The sequence below is a fragment of the Salvelinus fontinalis genome, chromosome 4 (genome assembly GCF_029448725.1).
Source record: "Salvelinus fontinalis isolate EN_2023a chromosome 4, ASM2944872v1, whole genome shotgun sequence".
NCBI lineage: Eukaryota > Metazoa > Chordata > Actinopteri > Salmoniformes > Salmonidae > Salvelinus > Salvelinus fontinalis.
Genome location: NC_074668.1, coordinates 16,035,775 through 16,052,631, shown reverse-complemented (window position 1 = coordinate 16,052,631; position 16,857 = coordinate 16,035,775). Strand labels below are relative to the sequence as shown.

The 16,857-nt window shown below is 44.1% G+C and overlaps 1 protein-coding gene across 3 annotated transcripts in view; it reads left to right on the top strand.

Annotated features, from left to right (window-relative positions):
* LOC129853163 (netrin-G2-like) overlaps positions 1 to 16,857 on the top strand; it is a 78,039-nt gene that overhangs the window by 6,244 nt on the left and 54,938 nt on the right. For all 3 annotated transcript variants that reach the window (XM_055918905.1, XM_055918904.1, XM_055918906.1), the window contains exon 3: positions 9,791 to 10,434. In XM_055918905.1, the coding sequence (XP_055774880.1) occupies positions 9,791 to 10,434 (644 nt within the window). The remainder of the gene's footprint in view (positions 1 to 9,790; positions 10,435 to 16,857) is intronic.

Sequence of the window (16,857 nt, the reverse complement as noted above, 5' to 3'; positions counted from 1 at the left end):
CAAAACTAAAAATAGCACTGCAGGTTACAACACAGCAGTGGAGTGCATTATCGAAAGGGCTTCAATTTGGTACACTATTTGCAGTGTGTTATGAGAACTGTTTAGATTAGATATGTCACCATGGTGTATTTATCCTACCGGTGTAGAGGTACTGTAATGTCACAAATGTGCAGCTTTGGCCAGTTTTGTCCTGTGTCATGAATTATACATAAGTCCTGGCAGCTTCAGCCCCCCTCCTGTGCTCCCAAAGGGGAAAGATTTCATCCCATTTGGCTATGACCACATGCAATAATCTCCATCTGCCTGTTGTCATGCAACTGGAGGTCTTGGGGAATTCTTCAAATTAAGTTGTTAGTGTGGTAATCGTCTACGTCACCTTTCAGGGAATTACAAGATTTTTAGGAAACCAACATGAAAAAAATTGGGGTTTTGATTGATTACCTTCTGATTTTGAACAGCCCTTTTACAGTGCTATGAACATCATAGTGTGTGCGTGCAGATTAAAATACAGTAGGCTGTGGTCCATGCTGGGAAAGGTGAGGCTCTTGTGAGGCTTGTTTTCTCTCTGGTATAATTAGGCTGCTGTTTCCCAGCTGTTATATCAGCAGCCCTCCCACAGGAGCTTCTTTCACTGTAATTAAGTCAAGCAAGAGAGCCAGAGAGGAGAGGAGACACTTCTCTCCAGGTGGGTAAATAGCAGCGCTAAACACTAGCTTCCCATACAGTACATGACTCTCCATCCACACCAATGCAGTTGGGCATGTTTGTAGACTGTGGTCCTGTCCAAATCTCTGGGCTCTCTTCTCTTCACTTATCCTCTCCTCTCCTCTCTACATGTCTCTTCCTTTTTCCTATTTCGGTCAGTGCAGTTCCACAGATGTCCCTCTGATTGGACTTAAAGACAATGTCTTAACAATGTCTTAACAATGTCGACTGGCTGACTATGATTGGGATTAATAATGTCGACTGGCCTCTGACTGTGTGAACGAACTGGTGAGGTCGTCTTCAGGGTAGGTCAGAGGTAGGGTTGCAAACGGTCATAAACTTTCCGGTAAAAAAAAATCTGAAATTTTCCATGGGAAGTTAAGCCGGGAATTTTGCTTAAATTCATAAAAAATGTTAGCTTATAACAGTGAACCTTTTTTGTGGGATACACAAGGCAATTCTAGATCTTGTGGCATATTTTGGTTAAACTATCCCCAATTCAAGGGAATTGCAACCCTCTGCATGCACAGTGCATTCTTCCATCACATGTGCAGTGTACTCTTCCATCACATGTACAGTCATGGCCAAAAGTTTTGAGAATGACACAAATATTAATTTCCACAAAGTTTGCTGCTTCAGTGTCTTTAGATATTTTTGTCAGATGTTACAATGGAATACTGAAGTATAATTACAAGCATTTCATAAGTGTCAAAGGCTTTTATTGACAATTACATGAAGTTGATGCAAACAGTCAATATTTGCAGTGTTGACCCTTCTTTTTCAAGACCTCTGCAATCCGCCCTGGCATGCTGTCAAATAGCTTCTGGGCCACATCCTGACTGATGGCAGCCGATTCTTGCATAATCAATGCTTGGAATTTGTCAGAATTTGTGGGGGTTTTGTTTGTCCACCTGCCTCTTGAGGATTGACCACACGTTCTCAATGGTATTAAGGTCTGGGGAGTTTCCTGGCCATGGACCCAAAATATTGATGTTTTGTTCCCCAAGCCACTGAGTTATCACTTTTGCCTTATGGCAAGGTGCTCCATCATGCTGGAAAAGGCATTGTTCGTCACCAAACTGTTCCTGGATGGTTGGAAGAAGTTGCTCTCGGAGGATGTGTTGGTACCATTCTTTATTCATGGCTGTGTTCTTAGGCAAAATTGTGAGTGAGCCCACTCCCTTGGCTGAGAAGCAACCCCACACATGAATGGTCTCAGGATGCTTTACTGTTGGCATGACGCAGGACTGATGGTAGCGCTCACCTTGTCTTCTCCAGACAAGCTTTTTCCGGATGCCCCAAACAATCGGAAAGGGGATTCATCAGAGAAAATGACTTTACACCAGTCCTCAGCAGTCCAATCCCTGTACCTTTTGCAGAATATCAGTCTATCCCTGATGTTTTTCCTGGAGAGAAGTGGCTTCTTTGCTGCCCTTCTTGGCACCAGGCCATCCTCCAAAAGTCTTCGCCTCACTGTGCATGCAGATGCACTCACAACTGCCTGCTGCCATTCCTGAGCAAGCTCTGTACTGGTGGTGCCCCAATCCCGCAGCTGAATCAACTTTGGGAGACGGTCCTGGCGCTTGCTGGACTTTCTTGGGTGCTCTGAAGCTTTCTTCACAACAATTGAACCGCTCTCCTTGAAGTTCTTGATGATCCGATAAATGGTTGATTTAGGTGCAATCTTACTGGCAGCAATATCCTTGCCTGTGAAGCCCTTTTTGTGCAAAGCAATGATGACGGCACGTGTTTCCTTGGAGGTAACCATGGTTGACAGAGGAAGAACAATGATTCCAAGCACCACCCTCCTTTTGAAGCTTCCAGTCTGTTATTCGAACTCAATCAGCATGACAGAGTGATCTCCAGCCCTGTCCTCGTCAACACTCACACCTGTGTTAACGAGAGAATCACTGACATGATGTCAGCTGGTCTTTTTGTGGCAGGGCTGAAATGCAGTGGAAATGTGTTTTGGGGATTCATTTCATTTGCATGGCAAAGAGGGACTTTGCAATTAATTGCAATTCATCTGATCACTCTTCATAACATTCTGGAGTATATGCAAATTGCCATCATACAAACTCAGGCAGCAGACTTTGTGAAAATTAAAATTGTGTCATTCTCAACTTTTGGCCACGACTGTACAGCTGATTCTCTTTTTTTTATTTTATTTTTTTATTTTTTATCCCATTTTCTCCCCAATTTTCGTGGTATCCAATCGCTAGTAATTACTACCTTGTCTCATCGCTACAACTCCCGTACGGGCTCGGGAGAGACGAAGGTCGAAAGCCATGCGTCCTCCGAAGCACAACCCAACCAGCCGTACTGCTTCTTAACACAGCGCGCCTCCAACCCGGAAGCCAGCCGCACCAATGTGTCGGAGGAAACACCGTGTACCTGGCCCCCTTGGTTGGCGCGCACTGCGCCCGGCCCGCCACAGGAGTCGCTGGAGCGTGATGAGACAAGGATATCCCTACCGGCCAAACCCTCCCTACCCCGGACGACGCTATGCCAATTGTGCGTCGCCCCACGGACCTCCCGGTCGCGGCCGGCTGCGACAGAGCCTGGGTGCGAACCCAGAGACTCTGGTGGCACAGTTAGCACTGCGATGCAGTGCCCTAGACCACTGCGCCACCCGGGAAGCCCCTACAGCTGATTCTCAAGATCTTGCACACTAATGAGATGCTATGGAGCCCACACTACTACACTGTCTGAGCCAAGGACTACATGCTTTCTGGTAAGTTTTGATTACAATACTGGGTGGGGTGAATATATTTTATATGATATACAGAATTTTTTGTTAACTAGTAAATAGTAGCCTACAGCAAAGTGTGTTTAAATATTTTCTGAATTGATAACAATTTCTGCTAGTTAGTTTTTGCTCCATGTGGGTTTTAGCTTGCTTAAGCCTGCTAACTGAGGAGTGTAAATTCACCTGTTTCCGTACATGTTTCATTTTAAAACATTTATCTTACAAAGGAGTTGTTTAATCTAACTGCTTAACAATTTATCTGTACATGGAATTTAATTTTTTATTTTTTTACTCATTTATTTCTCATCTTTACCGTAAAATGCCACGGGCACTATCTGATGTGTGGAGACATTTCACTGTAGCTAATGTAGAAGGACAAGCAGTGTACATTTGCAAATACTGTGCCAAATCATATGTGAAGAATGCAACAAAGATGCAGATTCATCTGGCCAAGTGCATAAAGTTCCCTCAACCCTCACAACAAGCAACCTCTGACAAAAGTTTCTCTACTTCTATTTGAGGTGAAAATGATAAATCGATAGCAACAGCTCATGGTCCTCCTGGAATCAGAAGTTTTTTTTGACTCAATGGAGGAACGTAGTCAGAGAAATGCTGATGAATGTCTTGCTCGAGCTGTGTATGCAACTGGTTCACCGCTGATGCTCACAGGCAATGTGCATTGAAAGAGATTTCTGAATGTTCTTCGTCCAGCGTACGCCCCTCCAACCAGACATGCTTTATCTACTCATTTGCTGGATGCAGAGTTCAACAGAGTTCAAGTGAAGGTCAAGCAAATCATAGAGAAAGCAGACTGTATTGCAATCATCTCTGATGGGTGGTTAAATGTTCGTGGGCAAGGAATAATGAACTACATCATCTCCACCCCTCAATCAGTATTCTACAAGAGCACAGACCGAAGGGACCACAGACACACCGGTCTCTACATTGCAGATGAGCTGAAGGCAGTCTTCAATGACCTTGGACCAGAGATTGTATTTGCACTGGTGACAGACAATGCTGCGAACATGAAGGCTGTTTGGTCTATAGTGGAGAAGTCCTACCCTCACATCACACCCATTGGCTGTGCTGCTCATGCATTGAATCTGTTCCTCAAGGACATCATGGCACTGAAAACAATGGATACACTACAAGAGAGCCAAGGAAATGGTTAGGTATGTGAAGGGTCATCAAGTTATAGCAGCAATCTACCTCGCCAAGTAAAGTGAGAAGAATAAGATCACCACATTGAAGCAGCCCAGCAACACCCATCGGGGTGGAGTTGTCATCATGTTTGACAGTCTCCTGGAGGGGAAGGAGTCTCTCCAAGAAATGGCCATATCACAGTCTGCCGATATGGACAGCCCCATCAAGAGAATACTCCTGGATGATGTATTTTGGGAGAGAGTGGTAAGCAGCCTGAAACTCCTGAAACCTATAGCAGTAGCCATTGCAAGGATTGAGGGAGACAATGCCATTCTGTCTGATGTTTCGACTCCTTACTGCCCTGCCCACTTCACTGGTGCTCCAAGGGAAACTGCAGTTCTGAAATACATCAAAAAGCGTGAAGACTTCTGCCTGAAGCCCATACACGCCGCAGCGTACATGTTGGACCCCAAGTATACTGGCAAGAGCATCCTGTCTGCTGCAGAGATCAACAAGGCCTATGGTGTCATCACTACCGTGTCTCGCCACCTTGGCCTGGATGAGGGCAAGGTTCATGGCAGTCTGGCAAAGTACACTTCTAAGCAAGGGTTTTGGGATGGAGATGCAATGTGGCAGCCGTGAACAACATATCTTATCAGCCACCTGGTGGAAGGGACTTTGACGATCTGAGGCTCTTTCCCCTGTTGCTTCTATCATCCTCCAAATCCCACCAACATCAACTGCCTCAAAGCACAGCTGGTCCTTGTTTGGGAACACACACACCAAAGCACGCAACAGGCTGACCAATACAACGAGCCATCCTCAACAAGGTTGGAAAGTGACAGGGAAGATGAGGCCTCAGAGTCTGATGTTCAAGAGGTGGACATTGAGGAGGTCCAGGGAGAAGACGTGGAAGACTGAGAGGAAGACAACCACAGCTTTAGAGTTTCTAGACTATAATTTTACAGATGAATGTTGAAAACGTTTTTGGGAGATGTGATGGATCATTGGGGATCATTCAATATTCCCTTTCTATAGTTGTTCAGTGAAATCATCCCATGTGAAGAGTCAACTCATTTAATTAAAGTTTAATTCGTAACTAAATTGTATTTTTATTGATATAAGAAGGATTTAATCATTTGCAATTATGTCTACTTATGATGAGGTAAAATGTTTATGTTTCTGTCTCCATATGATATGGTAAATATATCCAATACAAAAAACATCTACATTTTAAATCAAATCAAAGTTTATTTGTCACGTGCGCCGAATACAGCAGGTGTAGACCTTACAGTGAAATGCTTACTTACAGGCTCTAACCAAAAGTGCAAAAAAGGTATTAGGTGAACAATAGGTAGGTAAAGAAATAAAACAACAGTAAAAAGACAGGCTATATACAGTAGCGAGGCTATGTTAAGTAGCAAGGCTACATACAGACACCGGCTAATCAGGCTGATTGAGGTAGTATGTACATGTAGATATGGTTAAAGTGACTATGCATATATGATGAAGAGCGAGTAGCAGTAGCGTAAAAGAGGGGTTGGCAGGTGGCGGGTGGTGGGTGGGACACAATGCAGATTGCCCGGTTAGCCACTGTGTAGGAGCACTGGTTGGTCGGCCCAATTGAGGTAGTATGTACATTAATGTATAGTTAAAGTGACTATGCATATATGACAAACAGAGAGTAGCCGCAGCGTAAAAAGAGGGGCTGGGGGGGCACAGAATGCAAATAGTCCGGGTAGCCATTTGATTACCTGTTCAGGAGTCTTATGGCTTGGGGATAAAAACTGTTGAGAAGCCTTTTTGTCCTAGACTTGGCACTCCGGTACCGCTTGCCATGCAGTAGTAGAGAGAACAGTCTATGACTGGGGTGGCTGGGGTCTTTGACAATTTTTAGGGCCTTCCTCTAACACCGCCTGGTGTAGAGGCCCTGGATGGCAGGCAGCTTAGCCCCAGTGATGTACTGAGCCGTACGCACTACCCTCTGCAGTGCCTTGCGGTCAGAGGCCGAGCAGTTGCCGTACCAGGCAGAGATGCAACCAGTCAGGATGCTCTCGATGTTGCAGCTGTAGAACCTTTTGAGGATCTCAGGACCCATGCCAAATCTTTTTCGTTTTCTGAGGGGGAATAGGCTTTGTCGTGCCCTCTTCACGACTGTATTAATATGAATTAGTATTAATATTAATGGTATTAATATTAACTTACATATATTTTCATTAATTCACAGAAAGTTTCCATCTCTGAATATTCCCCAAAATGTGCAACCCTAGTCAGAGGTCAGCGATCCTTGGTTACAGGCCGTAGTGCCTTACTAATGCTATTAGACTACATCTTAAAGGGGGGGGGGGGGGGGTCAGTGGAGGGCTTCCACTCTAACAGAGAGAGAAACCCCTCTGTTATCAGAATAGATAGAATGTGGGATCGTCTTAAAAATACACAAGACCTGTTGGTCACTGAAAGGGGATCGAGGTGCACGATCCCCTCCAGTTTGTGTGTGTACGAGAGAGCGAGAGCGATCCTTTCTGGGTTTGTTGACAGAATTCCCCATGGCTGTCACTGAGAAGTGGGGTACAGTCTGCTTAGCGCTGGGCTGCTCTTTAACTGTGACAGGAATCCTGTGTGGATAATTGCTGGAGCGGTTTAGTGGATAAAGCCACCTGGTGTAGCAGTTGGAATGGATTTGTGTTCTCTGCAGAGGGAGGCTAGGATTGGGGGCTAGCGGTAGAGGAAACTGTGCACCTGTTGTGTGTGGTCCTCATAATGCCATGAACATACAGGGGGATTACTATCCTTTGTATCACTATCCTGTGTAAGCAGGCAATAATCCTATAATCTGGCATGCATACATCCACGTAAACACACATGCACTTTCATACTCACACACACACATTCAAAAAAGCTGTGGTTTTTACAGTACTCTAGCCAAATCACTTGAAGCCATCAGACCTAGGTTGAAATACCACACTGAACAAAAATATAAACGCAACATGCAACAATTTCTAAAACTTTACTGAGTTATAGTTCATATAAGGTAGTCAGTCAATTGAAATAAATTCATCAGGCCCTAATCTATGGATTTCACATGACTGGGAATACAGCTATGCATTTGTTTATCATAGATACCTTAAAATAAGGTAGGGCGTGGATCAGAAAACCAGTCAGTATCTAGGATGACCACCATGCTGTCGTACACGTCGATCCAGAGCATCTCAAACATGCTCAATGGGTGACATTTCTTGTGAGTATGCAGGCCATGGAAGAACTGGGACATTTTCAGCTTCCATGAATTGTGTACAGATATTTGCGACATGGGGATTCATCCGTGAAGAGCACACTTCTCCAGCATGCCAGTGGCCATCAAAGGTGAGCATTTTCCCACTAAGTCGGTTATGATGCCGAACTGCAGTCAGGTCAAGACTCTGGTGAGGATGACAAGAACGTAGATGCGCTTCCCTGAGACGGTTTCTGGCAGTTTGTGCAGAAATTCTTCATTTTGCAAACCCACTGTTTCATCAGTTGTCCGGGTGGCTCGTCTCAGACGATCCCGCAGGTGAAGAAGCGGATGTGGAGGTCCTGGGCTGGTGTGGTTACACATGGTCTGCGGTTGTGAAGCTGATTGGACTCACTGGCAAATTCTCTAAAGCGACATTGGAGGCGGCTTATGGTAGAGAACTGAACATGAAATTCTCTGGCAACAGCTCTGGTGGACATTCCTGCAGTCAGCATACCAATTGCACGCTCCCTCAAAACTTGAGACATCTGTGGCATTGTGTTGTGTGACGAAACTGCATATTTTAGAGTGGCCTTTATTTTCCCCAGCACAAGGTGCACCTGGGTAATGATCATGCTGTTTAATCAGCTTCTTGATATGCCACACCTGTCAGGTGGATGGATTATTTTGGCAAAGGAGAAATGCTCACTGCACAACATTTTAGAGAAAGCTTTTTGTGCGTATAGAAAATTTTGGGGATATTTTATTTCAGCTCATGTAACATGGGACCAACACTTTACATGTTGCGTTTATATTTTTGTTCAGTATATTTGAAATATATCTAATGCTTGTCTGTCGGGAGTTCCAGGAAGCTGGGGTTTAAGACATTTTGTAGACTTTTTTATTGGTTCAATTGCAACAGACAAGGTCAATCAAGCACAAATACAGTATTTGAGATGATTTGCACACACTTAATGTATTGTGAAACCTGTTGTAAAATGTATTTTAATGTTACCTTATTTTATTATAATGTATATTACTGCCTTAATTTTTGCCAAGGCAGCAGCTAATAGGGATCCTTAATAAATACAAATACAAATTCAAATAGTATTTGAACCCAGGCCTGGAAGCTGTGTGGGTGAGTACGACTGTTGGTGACGAGTGTGACAGTTTGCACTCAGGCAGACCAATGTGACGTATTGACACTGGGATTTAGAGGTCAGGGATGACCACATAGCAGGCAACCCCCCTTGTTGATCCATTCCGTGTGTAATCCATCTGTGTCAGTAGATTAGTGTTACACCTCAACACTGTTGAAGCTATCTATTTTCAGACATTTAGGTATGCAACCCATCTCATTAGTCTTTCTGATGTTTTTTGTTGTTGAGTGATGTCATTTGATTAAATGGAAACAGTAATTCACAATGTGCATTAAATTAGTGTTGTTATAACCAGAGGCAATGATTCCTGCATACAGGGCAATTCCCTGATGGATATTCACCAAACACAGCCTACAAAGTGTTTAATGGAGACATATGCTGAGCGTGTTAACATGTTGGGACAAACACACAAACATGGTCCCAGGGGGACCCATTAAAAAGGTTGGCCAGATTGTTTAGGAAAATCTGTTTCCAGGTTGTTTCAGGTTTCTTTGTTGGGGGGGAAGTAGCCTATATGAGATAATGCAAATGTTACTTTAATTTTATCTGACTTGTTTCTCATAAGCAAAGGCTTCCAAAAAAACAATAAATACTACAAAAACATCAGTTGCGTACTTTGTGAGCTTGTGGGAACCTTTAGGGAGTCATTCCTACACTTAATAAAAGGTGCTATCTAGAACCTAAAAGGGTTCTTTGGCTATTCCCATAGGAGAACCATAAAATGATGAGATCGTAAATGTGTACTATATTCTAAAGGGAAGGGAGTAGAACAGTGTTTTCCAACACTGACCAGTTGTCTTTTCCCCCCTGTCCCTCTTTCAGGAGAACCCGTACCTGTGTAGTGACGAATGTGACGCCTCCAACCCGGACCTGGCTCACCCTCCCCAGCTGATGCAGGACCGTGAGAGCAGCGGCCTCATCACCTACTGGCAGACGGTGACGTGGAGCCGCTACCCGGAGCCCCTGCTGGCCAACATCTCCCTGGCCTGGAACAAGAGCTTGGAGCTGACCGATGACATCCAGGTCACTTTCGAGTATGGCCGCCCCACCGTCATGGTGCTGGACAAGTCCCTGGACAAAGGGCGCACCTGGCAGCCCTACCAGTTCTACGCCGACGACTGCATGGACGCCTTCGACATGCCCGCCAAGCGGGTGCAGGACCTGTCGGCGACAAACGTGACTCGGGTCATCTGTACCGAGCAGTACTCTCGCTGGGTGGGCTCCAAGAACGAGAAGGTGCTGCGCTTCGAGGTGATGGCGCGCTTTGCTATCTTCGCAGGGCCCAAGCTGCTCAATATGGACAGTCTGTACACACGCATGGAGAGTATGAAGGGCCTGAGGGACTTCTTCACCTTCACCAACCTGAGACTGAGGCTGCTGAAGCCGGCCTTGGGGGGAACCTACGTCCAGAGAGACAACCTTCTCAAATACTTCTACGCCATATCCAACATAGATGTACCAGCCAGGTAAATACACACAACCTTACCTTTATTTGCCTCTTTGGACAATATCTCTTGCAAAGATATTTGAGTAAGGGTCTTTTTTTGTAGTCAAATGGCAAAATGCACAGTCCTAATGTTATACCGTACAGTGTACACTGTATACAATAGTCCAGAAGGAAAGAGTGGCCAAGGTCTTGGTTTCTGATGAGGAGCTGTGCAGGAAATTGTCTGAAACACAAACCGGCTTGATACTGTCAAAGAAACGGTCGCTCTTTCTACTGACAGTCAAATCTATAGCAATCCAATCTTAGTGCTAAATCAGCAACCTTTGCTAATATAAATATTGATAAAAATGTATGAATTAGCCCCTCCAGGCATCATTGCATTGCCCAAACCTCCGGTAACACAAGCTGTCAATCAATAGTTATTCCTGTATGTCAAAGAGCAAATTGTTTTTAAAGGGGGTTGAGGATGGGGGCAGGGGAAGTTGAGCGGTCAAATGGACCCATGACTGATGTTCACTGGTTTATAATGATCAGGGAATAGGGACATGTTAAGCTAATAACCACCAGGAAATTCTTCTTGGATATTTTGATCATCCCTAAGTATTGAGAAGCGCTTGCAGTGTTTAAATAAAGGGGATGGGACGGCCTCCCTGATGGCCTGTGTGTGTGTGCCTCCCTACATGGACTGCACACATGGATGGAGGAGGCCCAGGGCTCTATAATGACATCAGGACCATCAGCACAGGGATGGAACTGACTCCTTCTCCTACTCCTCCTTTTCTCTCCTTGCCTCCCTCTTCACTTCTTCCTACTCTCCCTTTTCTCTCCACCCCCTCCTCCTTCTCCACCCCCCCGTCCTTCTGCTCCACCTCCTCTTCCCCTTCTCTCCTCCCCCTCCTCCTTCTCCACCCCCCCTCCTCCTTCTCCTCCACCTCATCTTCCCCTTCTCTCCTCCCCCTCCTCCTTCTCCCCCCCCTCCTCCTTCTCCTCCACCTCACCTTCCCCTTCCTCCTCTCCTCCCCCTGCTCCTTCTCCTCCCTCCCTCCCTCCTTCCTCCTCCCTCGTTCCCCAAAGTGCTAGTTTGAAGCAGCCTCAAAGAGGAAGGACCATAGCTTGCCTGTCCTTAGATGGCACATATTATTTTGACAAACAGCGTACTAGAGCAAACCAGATATATCTGTTTCTGTCATTCTGTCCGTGCGCCTGTTAAAAGAAGCATAGAACAAGAAGAAAAGAAGGAAACCATTCTCAGACCTCCCCTCTGGTCACTCAGCGTGCACGTGATCATTACTATCTCACAGTCTGAAATGAATCTGTCTGCTTAGAAAACGACTAAACTGCACACACACACAAGCCTGATACGGCAATATCTAAATAATCACCAGCTGGTGTGGATGAAGTTGAGCTGGCCGGGTAGTCTACAAATAGAACATTACAAAATCTTTATGGTGTGGAGCCTATTTGTGTCCAGAAGGCATTTGAAAACCCTTGGTTTGCATTATACAAACACATATCTAAATGAATCATATTGTGACAATCAGGAAACTATTAAATAAAGGGTGGAAATAGGGACGCTGTCATTGATAGGTGGATTGGGGTGAGAGTGACCTCTGTCCAGCCCCCAACAACCAGATGTTCCAGTTTTAAGGGGAAATGGAAAGAGAGCCTGTGATGCGACTTCCACTTTTGGACATTAACAAGGTGACACTCCATCTTAATTCCTTCTCCACATTTACTGGATTGGTTGAACAGCACAGAAGATAAAACTGTCGGGGAAGGTTTTTATTTACTTTTCTTCTTGTCAAGACCAATAAGTAGGGGATATAGTTTCAGGTGTATCTTTTACGCCTGCTACGTTAGGTTAGTGTGAGAGTGACCCTGGTGCATACAGTATTATCTTGTTTCGAGATGGCTCCAATTGTTGGGTGTAATATATTGGCATAGCCATCATCCGTCTGACCTCCTCGCCCACCTTCCTCTATTACACAATGATAGGAGACGTCGAGCTGTCAGCAGAAACCCAAGTGTCAGACAGACAGAGGCCCCACTAATGCTGTCTTCATCTGCCTGGGCTCTGTGAGGTGGTCTGTGTAAACTTTGGTCCTGTTTCGGGCACCTGTCACAGTGGGGAAAAGGACCTTGACACTAACAACTGTTGATAATTAATAATTTCCCACGAAAGCTTGAGGTTCACAGGCTTGTCTCAAGTTAGGGTTCTAGACGCTAATTTTTGCCTGTAAGGTTTCTGTGATTTTTTTATTTTATTTTCCAAAACCTAGGTAGTGAGAATGGAATACCGTATAATGTTAGGCCTGATCCTCCTTCCACACAGTCTAATTAAGTGACTGTGGAACAGGGGATTTCCTTGGGCTGGGACTAGGGAGACACATGGGCAACCTGATTATATAAGTGTGGAGGAATACCTCTGTGTGCTAACATGATTCATTTTTTCCCACAAGGATCCTGTAGGCAGAGCTGACAGTGACATTTTGAACTCTCTCCCTTTAAATCTCCTGCTTCCTCTCCCGTTGGAAAACAGCTCCATGTAAAAAAAAAAAAAAACATGTATCCAGACGGTAAGCTCTTAGAAAGTAAGTGGATTATGGGACAGACCAATAGGACAGACACTATATTTCTCTCCAGATCCTCCCAATCCAACCACCTCTAAACATGCACCACCCCAGCCCACAATGGCTGTTAATAATATAGTAATATACAGAACACAGGCATTACTTTGTTAACTGTGTTTAGCAGTGTTGGAATGAGAACTCTACCATTGGAGAGAGTTTTCCAGCCAATCATTTATATCCACACAGACAGTCCAGTCGGCATGGCGTCCAGATAGTTGTCAAACGGTGTCCTCTCAGGCCTGTGTACAGGAGCTCGGAGTGGCTTTTCTCCATTGCTGGTGTTGCTGCACTGTGTTGTGACTGTGGAGGGATTTGAGCTGTGAAGAAGACAGGGTGGCTGATATTACGAGGAGCCCAGAGAGAGTGTCTCCCTAAGATGACAGTCTGTCACACCTGACAGTGACAGCAGTGACCCTCTCAGCCTTATGGGCCTGTCCAATCACAGATGTGAAAAGTATTATGGGATATATCCTTAACTGTCACTGTGACAAAGGACTGGTCTCTGACACCATTATTTTACCTGCCTATGTCCTCGTAAGGTCATTATTTGAGTGGGGGTAAAAAGGACACGTGTATCTGGAACTGACTCAACTGAGGGCACACTCTGGATAGATCTCTGTAGAGCACAGAAGAATAAAATGTCAGTATGACCTCAGCACAACTTTCTTGTCTTGGGTTAGGCAAGGGTAGGGATGAAGTTAGTGCACTGCTGCTACTGTGTCTATAGGCTACAGTCTTTCTCTACATTTTTGCTTTGGTCTGCAATTGGTTGTGCATGATGCAGGACTTGGCCTAGTTTTGGGACATCTTGTGCTTCTAGAGCGGAGTCGTGTGCTGTGGAGCAGTAGTATGAGGAAAAACATTATGAATGTAATGATTGCAGGATGGGAGTGAGGGGAGAGGGCACTTAAACAACTTTCATGAGACTACTGAGTTTGCTTCTAAAAAATCCTTATGCCATCACAATCAGTGCTGTCTGTCAAACATCCAGCAATGGGCCTTGGCTTCAGTGAGGGCGAGGTCAAATGCTCAATGCCCGACTCCCTGTCTGGAGTCGGTAAACCACAAGAGAATGGATGCCTGCCCTTCCATTGTACAAGTAATTATATACAGTACATATATCATTACTGGTATGTAACCGACAGATTATCAATAATGATATGTTTCTGGAGGAAACTGCAAGGCGTCACTTAGTTAGTGCACATACAGTTTGTTTGTCTGAGGGATTCTGCCGATAGAGCCGAAACCTGGCTGGCATGATGACACCTGTGCACGGCATGAAATGGCACACACACACTCACACAGTGGCATGGAGTGTAGTAACATTTTTTGGAATCACGCTGACTCAGCACTTGATTTTATGATTCTGTGAACTTTGTGTTGCTTTGTCGAGGCACAAGCTCTTCTCATTTACATTTTTTTTTAAATATATTTTTATTTAACCTTATATTTAACTAGGCAAGTCAGTTAAGATCAAATTCTTATTTACAATGACGGCCTACCCTAGCTAAACCCGGACGACGCTGGGCCAATTGAGCGCCGCCCTATGGGACTCCCAATCACGGCCGGTTGTGATACAACCACTAGGGTATTCCCAACATTTTCAAGACTGTCTGCAGAAACGGACCGTTCTAGAAAATGTATGTGAAATGCATTGTGTTATTATGTCTGTTTATAACTTTAATTTGAAAGCCTTTTAAGGAATTGCTGTCTGCTCCTACTGAATGTTTAGTAGGCCTACAATATATCAGTACAGTATGCCTGTTCACAAGACATACTGTACTGAACCATAGTTTTCCAACAGTTATTTTCTCTCTGTGTTTCCCTTTAGGGGAGTAGCTTATTGTATGACTAATGATGCTCTGCCCAGGCTTAGGATGATAACAGAGTTAACCAGTCCATGCTTTCTGCCCTGTCGTTGTCAGCTTTGGGTTGCAGATGAATTATGAAAATAGAAAACACTGCTCACCGTCTGGTACTCCAACACTTACAGTTCAACCCTAATGCGGCTAATGAAATTAACATTTCAGGGGGTTGGAACATGAGGAATTAATGCTGTCATCTCAGGAAGTAAGCTCTGTATGAGTGGAGAACAGCACACTCTCTCCCACGCTCGCTCTTCCCAGTCCCCTTGCTCTGCTATCCGGTGTATGTGACAATAAAACATACTTTTTGGGGGGTTGGTTACTGTTGGGGCATCATTCCAATGAGATGAAACAGCCATTTGACACTGTGAGCTTCTAGTGTGTCAATTTGTGAATAAAAAGTAATCCTCTGACTAGCTTTGCATTGCAATAAAGGTAAAAAAAAAAAAAATAGGAATTGTCACAGCAGGATCATTTTGGGTCTGTTATCGTTATAGTTTATTGTCAAAAACTCTATCTTCCAGATTGCTGAAGTAAGATGTTATTAAGCAAGAGGATAAAGGTTTCTATTTGTAGAGGGAAATATTGAAATGTGAATTTACAAGGGCTTAATTGAGGGAGTAAAGCATCATTTGAAGTGAAGAGTGGTTTGTTTCCCCAATGATGCCAGTTTTTTCAAAGATTACTCTGCGGACAATTTGTCTCTTAGGAAAAGGCTGGAAATGTCTGGTTTTTATGCAGCAAGCAACGTTTGCAGATATGGGATTTTTGAAAGGCTGCTAAGTGTGGGATCCTACTTGTATGCCAGCAGCACCTCAGGCGTAAATATCATGGCAGCCTACATGGATCCCATGCCCCCAGGGGCCCAAACAAAAGAGGGTGTCCTTATGAAGGCAAACAGAATATTTCAGCAGCACGCTGTCCCTCATCAAATTTTCATCTGCCCAATTCTATGATGAGGAGGACTTTTTTGGTGCAGCTCCATCACAGTAGGAGATCCCTGGCCAGCCAACCTGTCCATCCGTCCTCTAATGATCGGGAGCATACGGTTCATTATCATTACCCAGCTAGCACATTTGGTTCTTTGGAAGTTGTGGGAGCGAAAGTTTTTGGTTTCCCATTGGTTCTGGGAACAAAGCCATACGTACCTGACCACTTTAAAAACGTTCAGTTTTACCGTTCTGAGAATGTAAGTGAACATTTCACCTGTTCTGGGAACATACATTTTTAGGTTGCAGGGAGGTTCTGAGAACATTTTACTATTGTTCCTTTAACCTTTTACTGGGAGTTTATTTAAAAAAAATTACGTTTTGAGAATGGAGATTATAGGTTATTTGAGGTTTTTGAATAATGTTTCAATAAGACTTTTGATAACACTGCTAGATTAGGTTAACCGTTTTGAACTCATGCTGTGTTCAAATACTCATACTAACCATACTATTTGTGACGTAAATTGAGTATATAGTATGCTTATTGGTCATATTATGGATATAGTGAGTATGCCAAAAGTTCCCGGATGTTGTACTACATTCGCCAAAATACGAAGTATACAAGCAGTGGACACTATTTCTGTGCTTTTAGGGCCCATAATGCAATTCTTCAGAAAATGGGCGTGGCTTCACATCGTTTTCAGATTTGAAGAAAATGGCGTTACATATGCAGCCGAAGTCCAACGTGAGCGGATACAAATTCATTCCTTTAACTAATTATGACAAATGTTAAGAAAATGTTGAGCAATGTAATAAAGCTATGCCTTTTCAAAGAAGTTAGCTTTCACGTTATGTTGGCTGACAATTTGTTAGCTACGTTATCCTTATGAACTACATAGCATATCATTACAGCAGTATGTACCGGTATGTTAGCTAGCTACCTAACGTTAGTTGACTTATAATATATCAAACTTACCAGTATATTAACTATATGCTATCTAACTAATTACCCAACATT